At 38.3% G+C, this 17,244-nt stretch overlaps 1 protein-coding gene across 1 annotated transcript in view; it reads right to left on the reverse strand.

Annotated features, from left to right (window-relative positions):
- Nucleotides 1–17,244, reverse strand: part of PRKAR2B (protein kinase cAMP-dependent type II regulatory subunit beta) — an 83,142-nt gene that overhangs the window by 15,242 nt on the left and 50,656 nt on the right. The window contains exons 3-4 of the mRNA XM_061366269.1: nt 5,104–5,156; nt 3,929–4,012 (exon numbers count right to left, since the gene is read on the reverse strand). Coding sequence (XP_061222253.1) covers nt 3,929–4,012; nt 5,104–5,156 — 137 coding nt within the window. The remainder of the gene's footprint in view (nt 1–3,928; nt 4,013–5,103; nt 5,157–17,244) is intronic.

Consider the following 17,244-nt stretch of genomic DNA (forward strand, 5'->3'; position numbering starts at 1 on the left):
CATTCTGGGCTCACTCATATATATAGATAGATCTATCTATCTATGTATTCCCATTAATTGCTCCAGCATCTGTAGTCCTAATTCTTTACCAATATTTTTAAGAACATAAGGGCATTATTAGAATCTTCTGTTGTAGCAAATTTCAAGGGATGCTTTGGCCTTGAGTATGAGTCCTCTATTCATAAAATACATTTGCATTATGCTTTCTTTCATCTTCCAGTTAATCAACTAGAATCGATTAATCAATATTTGTTCACTCTTCTAATAATTCTCCAGGTGCATGAGTGGCAATATGCCCAGAAATTGTTCTTGCATATTTGTGAAGAATATGTATAATTTATTACCTTTTAGAAGAGGTTCAAGACCTATCTGAAACATTCTGTAAAGCATTAGCGGGGCAAAGGTCTCCAAAATAATATTTCCCTGAAAGAGAACAGATTATCTAACACTGCCTCTGAATTTTTGCGAGAAATAAGCATGAAAACTTTAAGTGCAGGTGTGTGACACAGCTTTGATGCTACCAGTCCCTTGAGCCACCCTGTTATTCTGATAATAGGTTCATCAGTTTTTTTAACTGCTGGCCATAACAGCCGAACCAAATAGCCTGTTGTTAATCAGTCCCAGGGTAAGTTTCCTCTTAAAAGACAAAACCAAAAGCATAACTTCTCTAAACTGCATTGTAAAAAGGAAGAGTAGAAGTCTGTGTCGGCCACTAGGTGAGATGCTGCTGCTGCTACTCCTCTCAGTGATGAAACAGTTGTTAGGCTGAACAAAGGCAAATTCCAGTAACAGAGACTTGGGGCTTATCCTCAGTAACAGCCCACGGCATCTGGTTATCATCTTGTTTTATCCTTGCTGGCTTATACAAAGTGAAATTGGAGGGGAAAGAGGACATACAGCTTCTGATTCCATTGCCAGTAACCTCCATCATCTGGAGAATGAAACCATATCATGCTTTGTGCATGCATGTACGGCAAGCAGTTTGGCACACTCTATCAATCCTGCTTTTGGTTTAATGATAACCTTATCTTACCCTTCCATTCAAATTAAACCACAGTGTGTTAGGGTGGGATAAATTTTTAAGAAAATGTGGCCTCCATTTAACATCACATACTGAAGGCAAGTCTGATCATGCCTTAAGACATGTTGTTATACTGTATTTGAGAGTAGTGTCCTATCTAGGAATGGCGTTTGCTAAAAGGCCATTATGGAAAAGCTGTTAAGCACTTAACATTGTCTCTTCCCCTTCAACTCACTGACATCTGAAATAATGTTTTTCATACACAGAACTATAGCAGAAAGAAGCTGAAGATAAATGGAAAGGAAATAAAAGTGGAAGTGAGAGATGCTATCAATACACAGCTTGACTTTTGCTCCAGAGACTTTTAGCAGCTGAAGATACTATCTCTGTCCAAGATCATGGACTTTCTTTGCTAATACACCAGAGAGGAAACTGCAGCAGCTGATACCACGTGTGCTTGTGCTACAGGGGGGAGAGGCAGAGGTGAGAAAGAGAGCTGGGATAGGAACATTTAAATTACTGCAACTACACTGGTAGAGCTCACGTCGCTGCCTAGCAGTAGAACAAGAAGGAGGAATGGGAAAAGTCCCCTGGGGAATTAGGGATCTTGGTTCTACAGAGAAGCAAGCCAGACTGAAGAAGGCTACCTTTTAATATCCTTGCTATCTTCAGAGCTCAGGACCTTTCCAATGCCTTTTATGAGCAACAATATTATAACAAAAAACTAGTAGCAGATTTCAAGGCACTGGGTTGCAGAGCTACACAAAGGGAGGACTGAGCTAAGAAGTCTTCTGCTGAACACCTGTAACAGACCATGGGAAATGTTAACTATTACAAGTAACTGATTGAGAATCAAAATTAAAAAAAGAAGTTCCAAACATTAAGGGGATATGGTATCAAGACAGCAGCACAGTCCTGAGAAGACATCTGCTAACATGGGAAGTAAACGCTTAGTATTACTTGGAAGAGTTACAGAATCATAGAATAGTTAGGGTTGGAAAGGACCTTAAGATCATTTAGTTCAATCCCCCTGCCATGGGCAGGGATGCCTCACACTGAACCATGTCACCAAAGATTCCATCCAACCTGGCCTTGAACACCGCCAGGGATGGAGCATTCAAAACTTCCTTGGGCAACCCATTCCAGTGCTTCACCACCCTCACAGTAAAGAACTTCTTCCTTATATCTAACCTAACCTTCCATTGTTTAAGTTTGAACCACTCTGGAACAGTTTAATGCTCTATGCCTACACAAGATTACAAAGCAAACAGATCCCTTTCCTGCAGACCAAGGGGCTGATGAGTATGCAGACAGAGACTGAGTTCTCACTGGAAGCAAAAGCAGATCACATCCAGAGGATTGATACTGTAAGAAGATATTACCAGGAAACCATGTAAAGCAAAAATTGGGAAAGCAGTATCTCAAAATTAACATCATGGCACACTCTAGAAACACACAGCATTTAGATCCATTGGGTCACAGGGCTCATGGGAGAGAAATGCTCAGAGGCTCTCCAAGAGGGGTCTGCCAAAACGCCACTGGCAGGCTAATGTAACAACGGTATAGAGAAGAGGAAGACAGGACACAGCAACAAAAAAGGAAAATACACAAAAAAGCAATTTCATATCCAGAGCAGATGCCCGTAAACCATTTTGTATCCCTGAAATTATGTAGAAAAATAATTAGGGAATGGAAGAGCCACATTTTTGGGTGATTTTAGCTTTAACAAGCACAGTAAAGCAGCTAATTAGCTACCCATTAAACAGACAGCATGAGGGAGGAAATCATCTGTCAGGATCCCTAGTGTCCCAAGGTACACACATATTAGCACCTACATTAAGACTTTTGATGCTCTCCTATAGTTCTAATGGCAGGGTTCTGCAAAGCTGGGGGTCTGTGGGTCACTACTCCTCAGGGCCTCTCTGGGAACAGGTAAGCAGGGCTAGGACTCAGCCTTTGTGCAGACAAAAGCAGGAGCTGGAAACCCTGCAGTATGAATTAACATGCCTTCTCTGTAACAGCACCTGACTTCCAAGCAGAGCTCCAGGCTGGTCATTCCATTAGCTCTCTCTTGAATCACATTTAACCTTTTTGTTCTCATGCTTAACATTCTGCATAATTATTTCCCTTTCCCCCAATGCTCCCTCCCCTGACAGCACTGAATCAATTCTCTTGGGAAAGCATTTGCTGTGCTCTGAGTCATTCCAACCTCAGTATGCAGGTTTTGATTGACACACTCGCCTTTTTCCTTAAACAGCCCTGTGCTTCTTTAGTAGCATTATCACCTTTGTCTGATCCAGATCACTCATTCACTGCATTTCGGCTTTCTTAAAAGCCCATAATTGTTTTATGGGCAATAGAAGGAAATTATCTGTGCAGAAAAAAAAATATCTGTTGTGGTTTTACAGTATCTGTATCAAGTGAAATAACAATGTTAACACTTCACTACTGCCTTTCTCTTTCCCTCTATTTCTTAACTTGGTTGTTCAATTACATCTATCGATAAACTGTAGGCTTTGGGGATAATTTCAGGTTTTGATGGAGCACTCAGCACACTTTTGGAGAATGAAAAGTAACCAGTAGAAACATCTTAAACATTGCAGTTAACTGATGAGTTTATATTCAATGTACAGCAACAAGATTTAAAGTAAGAAAATACAGTACTTTACAATCAAATTAATGTATACATTCATATTAACGGGCTTCAAGACTGTCATTCATGGTGGTGAATGAAAGTCATATATATGACATCGGTTATAAAAGTAGCATTTTTGAAGTTTATGACATGGTCAAGAAAGCATACTTAAGGGCTTCAAAAAGTCAAATCTGTAAACTTCTATTCAAAAGTTGAACAGAATTAATTCTTAGCAGCACTGCCAAATGGGTTCATTACAAAGAATTTCTTACCGGATCTAGGTTCTTGAAAAGAAGAATGTCCTTGCATGCCTCCTGCAGTCTGTTTCGTTGATCATCTGTTTTAGGGTGAATAATCTGAGAGATATAATAGAAAAACCTTTAAAGTGGTTCATACAGCAACACCAGCTGAAGGACTGAGCTAATTCAGCTAACTAGGCATTTTACCCAATACTTTGGCCATGCTTCACAGCACTTTCATTTTAAAACCTTTAATATTTAAATAAAACACTCAACGATAATATTATATCACCACAGCATTAGCAAATGAGATCTTTACGTTTGTAGAATCCAGTTCATTTCCCTAAGACATTCTGGATACCTTAATGTTAAGTTTTGCTGCATAAACATTACTCTACTACTCTCTAATTATATTTGGAGCATGCATGTTTTATAAAAAGCACCACTGTTACAGTTAGCCATTTCCATGACTACCTCCCAAAGACTACTTTGTGAAATAGGATCCGTGTTAAATTTATCTCAGAAGTTTCACTGAGTAAACAACAGAATCAGCACTATCCAAATGAGACAGAGATCTATTAAATTAACAGTGTCTGGTTAATGTGAATATCAGTCAAGTTGAACTCATGCTTAAAAAGATACGCTAGGTTCCAAAGCTGTGATACTACAGGATAATCTTTTTGGCAGTTTTACATGCCAGAAACGAGGTAGAATATAAACGTTTAGACTTGTCTTGAAAGTCATACTTACGCTATTTCATATTAAAAGTTACGTAAATGCCTTTAAAAGGGTGACATAAGTAAAAGAAATAAATATAGGTACTTATTGTATTGTACATCTGAAAACCTTAGCAATTGTATAATTTACCTTTTTTTTCTGCCTTATGAAAATATTGCAAGATTATAGGGACATCAAATAAGTACTTTTAGGAGCAGGTGCTCTCTGGGCAAACAGTTGCACACAAATGTTTCATTAACAGACCACTTATCAAAGGTGTGCTGATTTAGAATAGTAGTTACATCACATCCTACATGGGTGACTATTACAGAGGATTTTTAAATGTTCCTTCAAAACCCCAAGAGATTATTAAAGTATATTATAAAAAATGGTTCTGGAAAGGAATGGTAAGGCTGGTTACATTTTTCTGCCTAAATTTAATGCCCAAGAACTGATAAAAAAATAAGTATTTGACTCAAAGCATTAAATACCCTTGATTCTGCATCGTCGTCTTCCTCATCAGGATTGTAAGCTTCCGCACACACTGAAATAATAATAATAATAATAAAATGTATAAAATTAATTCAAAGTACAATAATCTTGCACGTGATTTACAGAACAGAAAATGCATCGTGTGCCACAGTAGCAATATGCAGTAATATAACACAGTAAAGAATAACAGCAGATACTGCTGACAGGTTCCATAGCAGGTAATTTCTAAACTGCTGGTGAAACAAACTTTGTGTATTCGTACATCATTTTTAGCCATGTTTTCAGTGCTTTAAAAGACCTCTAACATACTTAAAAATTTGTCACCTAACCTGTTCCAAGTGATCTTACCATTCTATCAGATTTTTATTTTCTGATATCTAAACTAATAATTTCTTGTTAGAATTTAAGCTACCCATACTGGATGCAGGATCAGATCACTCCCTTCATCTGTGTTCAGCTCAAGGTGGTTTTACATTATGGGGTTTTGGCTTTTTCTGTTTGGCTGGCTGGTTTGGGGTTTTTTTGCAGACTCAAAAATTTTTCTTCCCTACCTTTTACTTTCTAGAATAACTAATTCTGGTTCTCCTTTTTTTTTTTTTTTTTCTTTACAAGTCATGTTTTGCAGCCCTCTAACTGCCCTCATTGCCGTTCCCTGAACTCCCTCCAATTATCCTTACCTTTATTGAAGTGGAATGCTCAAAACTTGACCCGGTACTTGGGCTGAGCAGAGTACCGAGTACAACAGATTAATTACTCCATACATTCTGGGGCTTTATGTCTTTTTCATCCACCCAGACCTTTTTCACAACAGCTTGATTATGTTTACCCATGTAATATTCATGACTTACATATTGTTCTCAAAACCCACTGCTTAACCAGCTGCCCTGTGTTCTGTATAGGGCTATTCTGCATGTAGAACCATGCACTTACCCCTATGAAATATTACCTTATTGCCCAAGCCATTACTCAAATATGTCAAGATAATTTTCAGATCTAATCCTGTCCTCTGGCATCCTTCCAATCCATTCTCAGCTTTGTGACAATGGCAGATTTAATAAGCATATTCTCTAATACATAATCCAATTACTACTGAAAAACCAGAACAGTGTCTAAAATAAATTTTTGTGAAACAAACACACACACGACAGTAAGACTGCAATAGCTGCTTCAGGGTTACCTTATCCAACCAGTTTTGCAGCTATATCCCAAACAACTTACATTAAGACACTGCTTAATGTTCCCTAGATTGTTAATAGGAGAGTCTTGCGAGACAGCATTTGGAAGTTTCTTAAAGTGAAAATGTAGGACAATTGCTCCTTTTCTTTCATCCCTAAGTTTTAATCTCTTGTTATAGGATATTAGATAGTTCCAACAGACCCGTGCTGATTGCTGTTTGCTGCTTTCCTCCAAGTACTTAAAAAATGTTTGAATATTTGTCTGTAATTTCTTTAAGAACAAAAATGATCTGTAAGTCAGTGATAGGCCCCTTCCCTCTGTTGCTTCCGCACCCTTTTAAGGATCAGGTTTTCTATTTTTCTGGGGTGTTTTTTTTCTACTCTCTCATTTTTCTTCTTCAAATTCTCAATGGTAATTGCTAATGGGGCTGAGACAGATTTAGCCAATTCTTCCAGTTTCCAAGTATAGTAAGTCTCAGGCACAGCTAACCTCAAAACACCAAACACATTAAGTACTCTCTGATTTGTCCTTTCTCTATTTTAGACCGAGTTTTCCGTATACACTTAATACCATTAGTAAAGACTGATGTGCTTCTGTTAAGCAGTAGAGCATCACTTTCCTGGAACGTGCTCTTACCAGAAATATAATTCCAGAACGATTTCTGTTACTCCTCCTGGTTTGAGGACTTTTTTGTACACAGTATTTTCTTGTTCACATATTTGGCCTTGCTGTCTTTGATTATTTCTTTTTTTCTCTACATCTTTTGCTATTCTTTTGCCCTTATTCTGAGTAATCCAAACAAATTTTCTACATTGTTCCTTCTTGTGCTTGATATAAAAGAGGGGCTTATATTTTATCCAGATTTGGTTTACTATGCTTTTTGTCCTTCTGTGCTGTCTCAATTTGCAATTTGCATTTTTTTATCTTTATATTTTTTGAGGAACAACCAATTCCTTTAAGTTCTTTTCTCCAGACTCTTTTCCAAAGGGATTATGCCCACAATCCTCTCATATCCTCTTTTGTTGTTCTGATTCTTTTACTCAACTTCTTCCGCTTCCTGAAATCTGTAGGCTTTGTCATGCCAGGGTAATTCTCACTCAACTGCCTTTCCTTTCCCTATTCTTGAACAGTTTCTTCCTTAGAGTTGGTATTAAATAGAATAGCTTCCCCTTCAATTGCTCTTGCCACTGCCTCAAAATTTGGTTAAGTACATAGCAGAACACATTGGGCAGTTGGTGTTCTCATTTTTTGATTTCCAAGAGATAACTGATTAATTAAAACCTCCCACCATCCCCATCCCCTGTATTCTGCCCATAAATATCCCCACTGGCCTGATCTGTTTGGTGTCAGTGCAATGCCTGCATAGCGATAGAGCTCATAAGCTTTTTCCCTTTTAGAATTACTCACAAAGCATCAGTATAATAAACTCCCTCTACAGCTGGATCACAGCAGAAGTGTCTGAACCCAATACACAATAGCAACAGACTCTTCCTCCTCCCTATCCTCCCCCTGTGTCTTTGCTATGCTAGTTCAACCACACCGTTGCTCATTGATTAAGATTTCAGGTCCTCTTGTTTATGCCCCATATTTCCTATATTATTGTACAAACAACTTCTAAAGTAGTGAACAGGTAGACCGATTAACCTCCTCATTACCTATCCAAGTAAGACAATTTCATGGCAAAGTGTACCATTGCACATATGATGCAGAGTCCCAGAGAAAGTCTTGGTCCTCACCGTATCAAGCACCCAGCACTCAGTAAAATGTCAACTTCATAAAACTTAACATTTTCAAAAACTTAAAGAAACTTGATACAAGTCCCTCTGGAGCTGACTGAAAGATTCCTATCAAGCTTACTAGGAACTGGATTTGGTCCCACATATGCCCACAAAAGGAAGTCTGCAATCTGTTGAACAACCATAACATTTTACATCTACATAAACAAAATGTTCCAAATTACTGTTTTATAGTACTATCGTTGCTTCACTCTTGTTTGAAATAAACCTATGGGGATTTTATTTAAATAGCAATAATAGTAACATGCCAAAAAAGCACCATAACCCATCTATCTACTCTGTTTCAGCTGGTATCAGCCTCTGTGCCATAGTCCGTGTATGTGTACATGGGAGGCAACAAATCTGGATAAAAATATAGACTGAGTGTACGAATAGTCTGTTTCAACCTGAGGTATAGTTACATCCTGTCCTTACCTGCAATAAAACCTCTACATAAGAAAAAAAATATATATACATATATATACAAAACAGGAATTTAATAGCACCAATACTCTTATCCCAGAACTGATAAGTCTCAGAGAACCTGGCTGAACATTTAATCTTCCAGACCACATAAAAGAAACTGAATTTAGCCTTATCCAGGCCCATCCTGAATCATCTTACCAGTCCCTTTCAAATGGTCTGAAGGATCAGTCCAAAGAGAGAACATTCCTGAGGTCTTTTGTGTCATCTAGTGTCTCTGCTCTAACTTCACTCCTTCTCTGCTAGAAGGCAATTTCAGTCAGTCTCATTCAGCAGATGCCTTCATTAAGCATTTCTTCACTGATTACAGACAATGTATTTAAGAATTGCAGCTTCTCTTGGCTAGTGCCCATCTGCCCAAATTTTAAAATTATTTATTCTTATGTTCATCTGTGATGAAAAACTCTTCTGGTTACAATTCAGTACTTATTATGCCTTGGCTTATCTTTCTGTCATAATCAAGGATGAATCTTTCATTTGGGTCACAACTTCAAGATTATACCAATGTTGTAGCTCTGCTGTTTTAAATATGGAATTTCCTTCATTGCTTATTTCAGTAGCCTGTCTCACAGTCTGGTAACATATTCATTCCTAAGTGCATACCCCTAGGTGTCCCTTGGAAAAAATTGCTAACATCTTACTTCTGTTCTTGAAATATGGTTTCTGACATTACTGCAGTCCACTGAATTTCATGACATAACATTGGGGTTTGGCACATGAGAATCCCGATGGCATAACACATCTAAAACTAAATGATATGCCTCTTATGTACACAACCACACCTGCGGAAGTCATCTGGATTCCAACTGCAGTCAATGGAGAGAAATTGGAACATTTACAAAGTGATTCATCTGACCTGTATGGCATGTCCAGATTAACATAAGATTAATTAAGAATGTGACTGCGATAAATCCTTCCCTCTTGAGATGAGTCCTGTTAGTTATAACAAGCTGCAGGATTGGTTCTCCCACTTCTCTGTTTAGTCCATGTTTCTTCAAAAATAAAGAAATTCATCATCAGATGATGACGACAGCTTTTTCGTGCAACAGCACGCTTTCTTCGTTCATTTTGTATATTTTAGGGAGACAGTCTGTGGTCCCCATCTCTTTTGTCTAAGGCAGACATTCACTATTTTGAACCATTCCACTGTTGGTGGCTGCAATACTCAGTGTTCAGTATTCTTTTTTTTCTACCTCTCCAGCTCATTCCACACTCACAATGACACATGGTGACTTTATCAAGTTCAAATGGCCTGCCACATTTTGCTATGTATCACTGCTGAATGCAATACTCACATCATTGTGCAAAAAGCAGTCCCAATACCATTCTTAGGGATCTGTTTCATCCCATGTGTAATTATGGCATAAAAAAATAGTGATGCAAACACTGTACATATTTTTCCATAGGTTGCTAAACTCAACGAGGTGAAACTATTTTTATTCAGTTTTTCCAACTGAAGGTTACGTTTCACAAATAATTATCCAAAAGATGGACAAAACCAAGCCCAAATACATCAATACAATGTATTTGTAGGAAAAATCTGAATTGTCAAAGGCAGTCCATTATTAAAATACACATGCAACGAAAACCGCATACAGCACTGGATGGACTGCTTTGACAGCAAAGCTTTTACAATTTCTAATTCATCACTCCAAGTAAAGTAATTTTTCTGGTTTTCAGCAAGTAAATATGTTTGATACTCAAAATCAGGAATACAGTCACTTCAGATGCAAATTAATTCTAATATGAAAATTAACATTTAGTAACTGTAAAATCACAAAAAATGTTAGTCATGCTCTATCTATTCCCTTAATGTATAAGGAAATAAGAAACTATCAATAATTAAATGAATGAAAATTCATATATCATCATGAAATATCCTCTTACATGTAAAACATGGCAGGAAAACCAACCAATATGTGTGTATCCTTTCCAAAACACAGAACCCCCAATTGATAATGCATATTACAGAGAATTTTACAAGAGAAAAAGAGCTGTGGAAATATCTCTGCATCCCATTCAGGACAAATCAAGATTACAGTCTTGGCAGCATAACAATCGGGCTGGAGTGTGAAAACAGACCATCCCTAGCCACTGCAGCTACATCAGCGTGCCATACACCCCTACAAATATCCCTAACTACGACCGTTACTCATGAACCCATCCCCTCATACAGCAAGAATGCAATTTCCCTGGTTTAGCATACAAAAATTGCTAAGGTAACTTAACAGCAGTGTGAGATTTCCTGCAGTTCCTACCACTGCAGGAGGAACCAGAAGAAAACCCTGCACCCCACGATCCCGATTTCATAGCTTTTATTTAAACAAAAGCTACCGTGAGTGATGGTAGCAATGACAAATTACTGCTCATAGTCTCTGATGCTTGCAGTTATCAAGTTCCATATTATTCCTAGATCTAGTTTTGACTGGACCACATGGAAAATGAGATTGAGGAGCTATAAGTAAACATAAGGACTGAAAAACAACCCAGAGAAAAGAGATCAACTTTCTCCTCTGAGCACAATGAGATGAAAGTTACCTGATTTTACATGCGATCTAATAAGGCAACAGTGACTTGCTCTGCACTGCTGAGATCCACCATTTGAGCAAAACCCCATGGAGTTAAGTTTACTTTATATGTAAGCTAGTTTGGAACAAAGCATGATCACTGGGATCATCATTTCCCATGATACTGTCAAAAAGAAGGCATCTGTGAAACCCCTACACCTGATAGGGTCACTAAACTGAAACTTTAAACTTCATGCATATTTAGGCAAATTAATATACAGAATGCCTGATAACTTGCAATTCCATGTTATTACTATTTTAGACATAGAGCATTTACATAACAAATGCTATCCAAACTGGAATAAAAGTATGTATGCTCAGAAAAAAAAAGATCTGGCAATCACAGAGACATGAATATTCTTGAGATGTACTCACATACAAACCAAAAATTGAAGAAATTCGCCTCCAACCTACCAGATTTATGGGGTTACAACTTTTGAGTGGTCCACTACCTAACACAAATCACTAAATGCCCAGGGCATCAGCCTAAAAATCCAAGGCTGGATAAAATTCAGGCAGCTTATTTCCTTTTAATTATCAGGAAGGTGGCCTTCAGTTCCTTAGGTGGGGACTGACTGAATCAGTCTTGGGACCACTGCCAAACAGTCTGTTTCAAGATCAGCTGCTCACGAAGAAGAGTCACCTACTCTCACTTTCTGTGTATACACTGAAATTCTCCAAAGACTGCCAGATAGTCATGATCACATACCAGATACTGGGTTTTTACTCAGCTGTGCAGCTCAATGGCAAAACCTTTTGCCAGAGTTGGAAGTCCTTACTCAGCATGTACCACATGCTCGTAAGGCTCACAGAGTCAACTTTTCTACAGTGTTTTCTCTTGTCCATCTGCTACCAATGCTATTTCTAACTAGCCAAACTTCAAGATACTTCCTCCAGCATTTCTAAATAACATGAAGTGCCTAATATAAGATGTAGCATTTTGAATGAGGTCCATGCCAGCAGTGAGTCAGAGCCTCCCAAGGATTCTCCGTTGACAAGTCTACATGGTGTTTGTGTTTCACCAATCCTCACATTGAAACAGGGACTTCATTAAGACTGAGCTTAACCCTATGAAAGCCCATTTGAAGAAACGCAACGGCCCACACGGGACTTTCTGGACAACTTTATCCCAATTGAGTTAGTTATGTGTGGGCACCTTGCAGAAGTTCCTTAATGTTACTTTGTACATCACAGTGAAAATTGTGATGTTAGGCCACAGTTACTTCCTGCACTCCAGAGTCCAAAACACTCTGCATCACAGCTAGTACGCTTATTGCTGGGTCAAAGACATGCTCTTCCCTGAAATCATAGGGGCTTGAATTGCTAAACAAGCTCCTCCACAGAAAGAGTATGTTCAAACTTCACCACAAGTAGCTGAAAGTTACTTTTAAGTATGGAACCAGAAAGGGGCTTTGACAGAATTTCCTTGAGGACTTATGTAGTACTGAGTCCTCTTTCTAGTCCTATTTCAGTTATTTTCATATTTGGATAACTTGTCAAGATGGAGCTAAAAAACCAGCCAGGCTTCTGGCTGATGGTAGGAGACAGTTTTGTCTGGCTTCTCAGGAAATGATTTGACTTCATCTGTCTGGCTAGTGAAAACCAGCACAAACACACATTACAGTGTATACAACACTGCAGGTATTTAGTAAATAGTAAAATCATTACAAAAGTAAGATGTACTTCCACTAGAACAGCTTGCCAGTATATACCATCTACTATACTACTTACTTTATAAGTTTCTCTAATACAGCATATGGAGTAGCATAGCATACAGCAATATACTCTGATGTTGACTTGTATAACCTTCTGTTCTCATAAGGATCCAAGCAGTTCACATGCTACAGTATGTTATTTGGGACATATCTGAAATATGCATAAATATTTGACTAAGTCTGAGCAGACACAGAGCTCTCTGCATACATTTCAACTTCATATTTGCTAATACTGCAGCATAAAACCAGAACTGCACCCAGCTCTTTCTCCCATATTTCATACTTCGTAGCCATCAATCAGGTATTTTTTTCTTATTATTGAAAAGTCAGCATCAGAAAGACCTTGGAGAGAGTACATTCTTTTCCCACTAGAAAAGTTATCCCTTACATAGAAAGTGAGCAAATATAAATGGCAGCTATTGAGAAAACATGTTCTGAACAATGCAACCTAATCTTTTTGCCTATTTTGTATCTGCTTTATACAATCAGATTTAATATTGCTTTACATCAAAGTATTTTTAAGGATTTTAAATAAGCTTAAAATACTAAACAGCTCTGCAACCTGATTTGATACAAACATTTTAAGAATTGAATCTACAACTGTTCATCTCAAGATCCTACCCCCCAAGATGTACATATATGCATTTTTAAGAGAGTAACACAGTAAAGAAATCAGGATTGAAGTTGAGCCCAGGAAGAAGGGGGGGAGGAGGGGAAAAGGTGTTTTAAGATTTAATTTCTCATTATTCTACTCTAATTTGATCTCAATGAAATGAAAAATGAACTCAAAGTTCATTTCCCCAAGTCAAGTCTGTTTTGCCCATGATCGTATTTGCTGAGTGATCTCCCTGTCCTTATCTCAAGCCATGAGCCTTTCATCATATTTTGTCTCCTCCTATCCAGTTGAAGATGGGGAGTGATAGACCAGCTTGGTGAGCAGCTGTCCTCCAGCCAGCGTCAACCCACAACAGTAAGGTAAGTAAGGACATACAGAAGAGGAAGACGTGAAAGACACTCTTCTCCAATGCACTCTAACTAATGTACTGGAGGAGAGGGAATACCTATGCCTTTTAATGGAGCACTTGGAAAAGCAGGACTAGATCTGAAAAAAAAGCATAAGAAACACAGAATTCAAGAGGGGAAAATAAACAGCAGAACTCAGGTCTGCCAGAAGGTCACCAGGTAAAACAGCCAACACCACCCTGATTTATCTGGGTGAGAAGGAGGGAAAGGAGAAGGACTAGTGTTACAGATCTGCAGAGTTACAAAGGCTAATGAAATTAGACAAAGAACATGGCTTTACGAAACCACATATTTATGGCTCTTTTATATGCTGGTGTTTTAAAGACTAACACAAGATCTTGATAGCTAAAGGAAGGAAGCAGTAAGGGAAAGAAAACAGGTTTGACATGAAAAGACAATAATCATTGATGACAAGCATGTAAAGATACAAAAGGATTCAAAAAAAACAGAAAAAAAAGTAAATTAAAGGCAGACAAGAGAAGGTGACTTCCAAGCCAAAGACTGTAGAGAGGTTAGGGACAAAGCCAAAATTATTGGTTCTGACAAGCTTGCCTCAGTGTCCTGACAGCTGAACTGAGCTGACCAAGACAAAGTGAAAACCTGCCAACAGCAGTATGATCAATCATCAAGCAAAATGAGGAAGGTATAGATAATACTAAATCTAGAATACTCCTAGTAACCTGTGGAATGATGTCTAATTAAGTCATGATTACAAGTGCTCCTCAGAGGCTTGTGTCAAAACCAGTGGGGTTTTCCCACATATGGGGTAGACTTGGTTTAGGCAGCTAGGGGAGTGCAAAATTCAGTCTCAACAGGGTTCACAGAAAACCCTGCATCCTTACGGGATTCAGAATACCAAGGTGAGGATTGGCACCTAAAAAAGACAGCGATGGGACCAAGGGAAAGAAGCTTAAACCCACCTTTGCCCATTTTCCAAAAGTGCCCTACATTCTACACTGCAAAATACTCTGTAATGAGATGCTCTTCATTCCTCCTGGGCACAGGCTGTTAAGGAAAATTAAATGAGGTAATAAGCTAAAGGAGCTTGTCTCCTGTAATTTTAGCATGCTGATTTTAGGTATGCTGGCTTTGGTCGAATGCGTAAGTCATGTTCACATAATCTACATCAGAAATATGAAAAACCAAATTTACTAGACAGGTTCCAGATAAAACAGGAAGACAGGGAGATGAAAAACATTATGGAAAATATTTCTGCCAAGTTTTGAAAAGGTTGATTTTGAACATCTGGTTTCTCAGTAATTCCAGAAAATCCATTTAAGAGTTTTTGCTGACAGGATCCTCTTTAGATAGCCAAAGGAAGTTTAGAAGACAAGTCATAACTATGAAATAATATATGCTGGTTTACTTTTCCATAGTCAGAATATAAACTATTGTTATGAAGTAATACTGGTACTACATACTAAGGTAAGAAAGCAATCACCCAACATAGCAATCACTACATACTCACCCGTATCTGTAATGGTGCAGCCAACTATGAGAAGCCAAAAAATAAACTACAAATATCTTTCCAAGAACTGGAATTGTAATGACCCTGAGAAAATGGATTACCACACTTGTATTCCCTAATAACAGAAGTAGTCTATAACTGTGACTACTTAACACTCAACAAGAAAAAAGGCATCAAGGTCATTAACAGAACCAGTTAATCTAAGAGAGGCAAAAAAATCCCAAAAGAAAACATCTAGAAACCTCCATTTAGTCAGCTAATGAGTTACTTCTACTTGGAACTAGTATTTCTCAGGAAGTCCTTAGTCAAAGGTAAATGCAGACAGTGTACTCAACTGAAAAAAAAAAAACACTCATCTTTATTCCCAGCTTTCTAACCACCCTCCACCCCTCCCACACATATATATTTGGTACCATTATGAACTGAATATTACTATACTCAAGAGATAAATTGGTGAGCACACAAACGGTTGTGAATCTACCTTTTCTTGCATGCTGTAAAACCAGTTTTATTTCTTTTTCTATTTATAGATATCACGGATGCCCACAGTGCTGTTTCGCTCCCCTATTATAAGATGATGCAGAATGGCTAGATGAGGTGCCAACAACTCATGCGGGACATTCCAAGTTGTATTACTCTTACGCTGGTTACCACCGCTTAACTCCATTTTCTCAGCACCTACTTAAAACCACACTGAACTGGAAGAGAAGCTGGCTAAAAATGAAAAACGACATAATGCTTGCAGGAGAAGATCATTAGTGAATCCCTGGCAACATGACCTCAAGTAGTCTCAGAATGTTAAGACAGTTGTTTTGGACTTCCCAGTCCATACCCAAATGGCTGTGGCGACAAAAGCATGCTTATCCACCTGCAGCTGACCAAGAAAGATAGTACTCTTTCCTCTTAAATGATGAAAGGATCCATGCATGAATGGCTTCCAGAGTTCTGCAAAAACTCTCTAATAATTGTCTTGGAAAAAGCTGACTGCATCTCCACAAATACTTTACTGCTGTATTCCAGTCCCTGTTCTGCAGAGCTCTTTGTTTTACACCATCCTCAAGTAGTCTCTTGTCTCAATATCCAGGATCTCCACTGAGATCAGTTCTCATGCTCCCACACACAATCACAAACTACGTTTCAGCAGAAAATTAAACTCTCAAACAGCAGCAGAAAGCTGGTGACTGCAAAGAAAGCTGGTGACTGCAAATACAGCAACTTTCTCAGCAACTGCACCCACACCAGAAAACTTCTGAATAAAAGTGGACTTGCCATTCTAAGAGCTAAACATAAAAGTCACATTTCTAACTTGGTTTCCTCTTCATCAGCTATACACACAAAACAGGTCCATACTTTCGGGGAAACATTATACTAATGAAATTTTTACTGAACGGAAGGGAGAAAAGATCTATTTTTACTCTTTGAGAGAAGTGGTAACAACACTCGCTCCCTCTGTAAACTACAACGAGGGGGAAATAAAATTCTAACCTGAGACAGACACACTTAATGAAACCAATATCCTAGGAAATCATGTATCCCAGGTGACCACTTCTCAGAATTGCTCCTAGGATTATAGCACAAGTTAAACAAAGAGCTAACATCTCACTTTGCAGGGTGCTAGAGTTCAGGCTTACAGTGCAGGCTTTTTCTCCAGGGAATGGAATTACCTACAGATGCTCTTCAGCAACAACTCTGTAAAATACCAAAGGAGAGGATATGAACCCTTAGGATAAAGCAGAGGCATCTAGCTTCTTCAGCCAAAACAGTCATTTGTAACAGAATGTTCTTTTAGAGATAAAACTTAGAATAATCAAGGCCACAGAGAAAGGTGAAGGAACCCCAAGGAAATTGTATTCTTTCATAAACACCCTGTGTTTAAGCAGCAGTGCTACAGAATTTCATGATTTAATTTGTACAGAGTTCCCTAGACAATAAT

The sequence above is a fragment of the Neopsephotus bourkii genome, unplaced genomic scaffold, assembly GCF_033783945.1.
Source record: "Neopsephotus bourkii isolate Nb327-2 ecotype Australia unplaced genomic scaffold, CSIRO-AGI_Nbou_v1 NB_1328, whole genome shotgun sequence".
NCBI lineage: Eukaryota > Metazoa > Chordata > Aves > Psittaciformes > Psittacidae > Neopsephotus > Neopsephotus bourkii.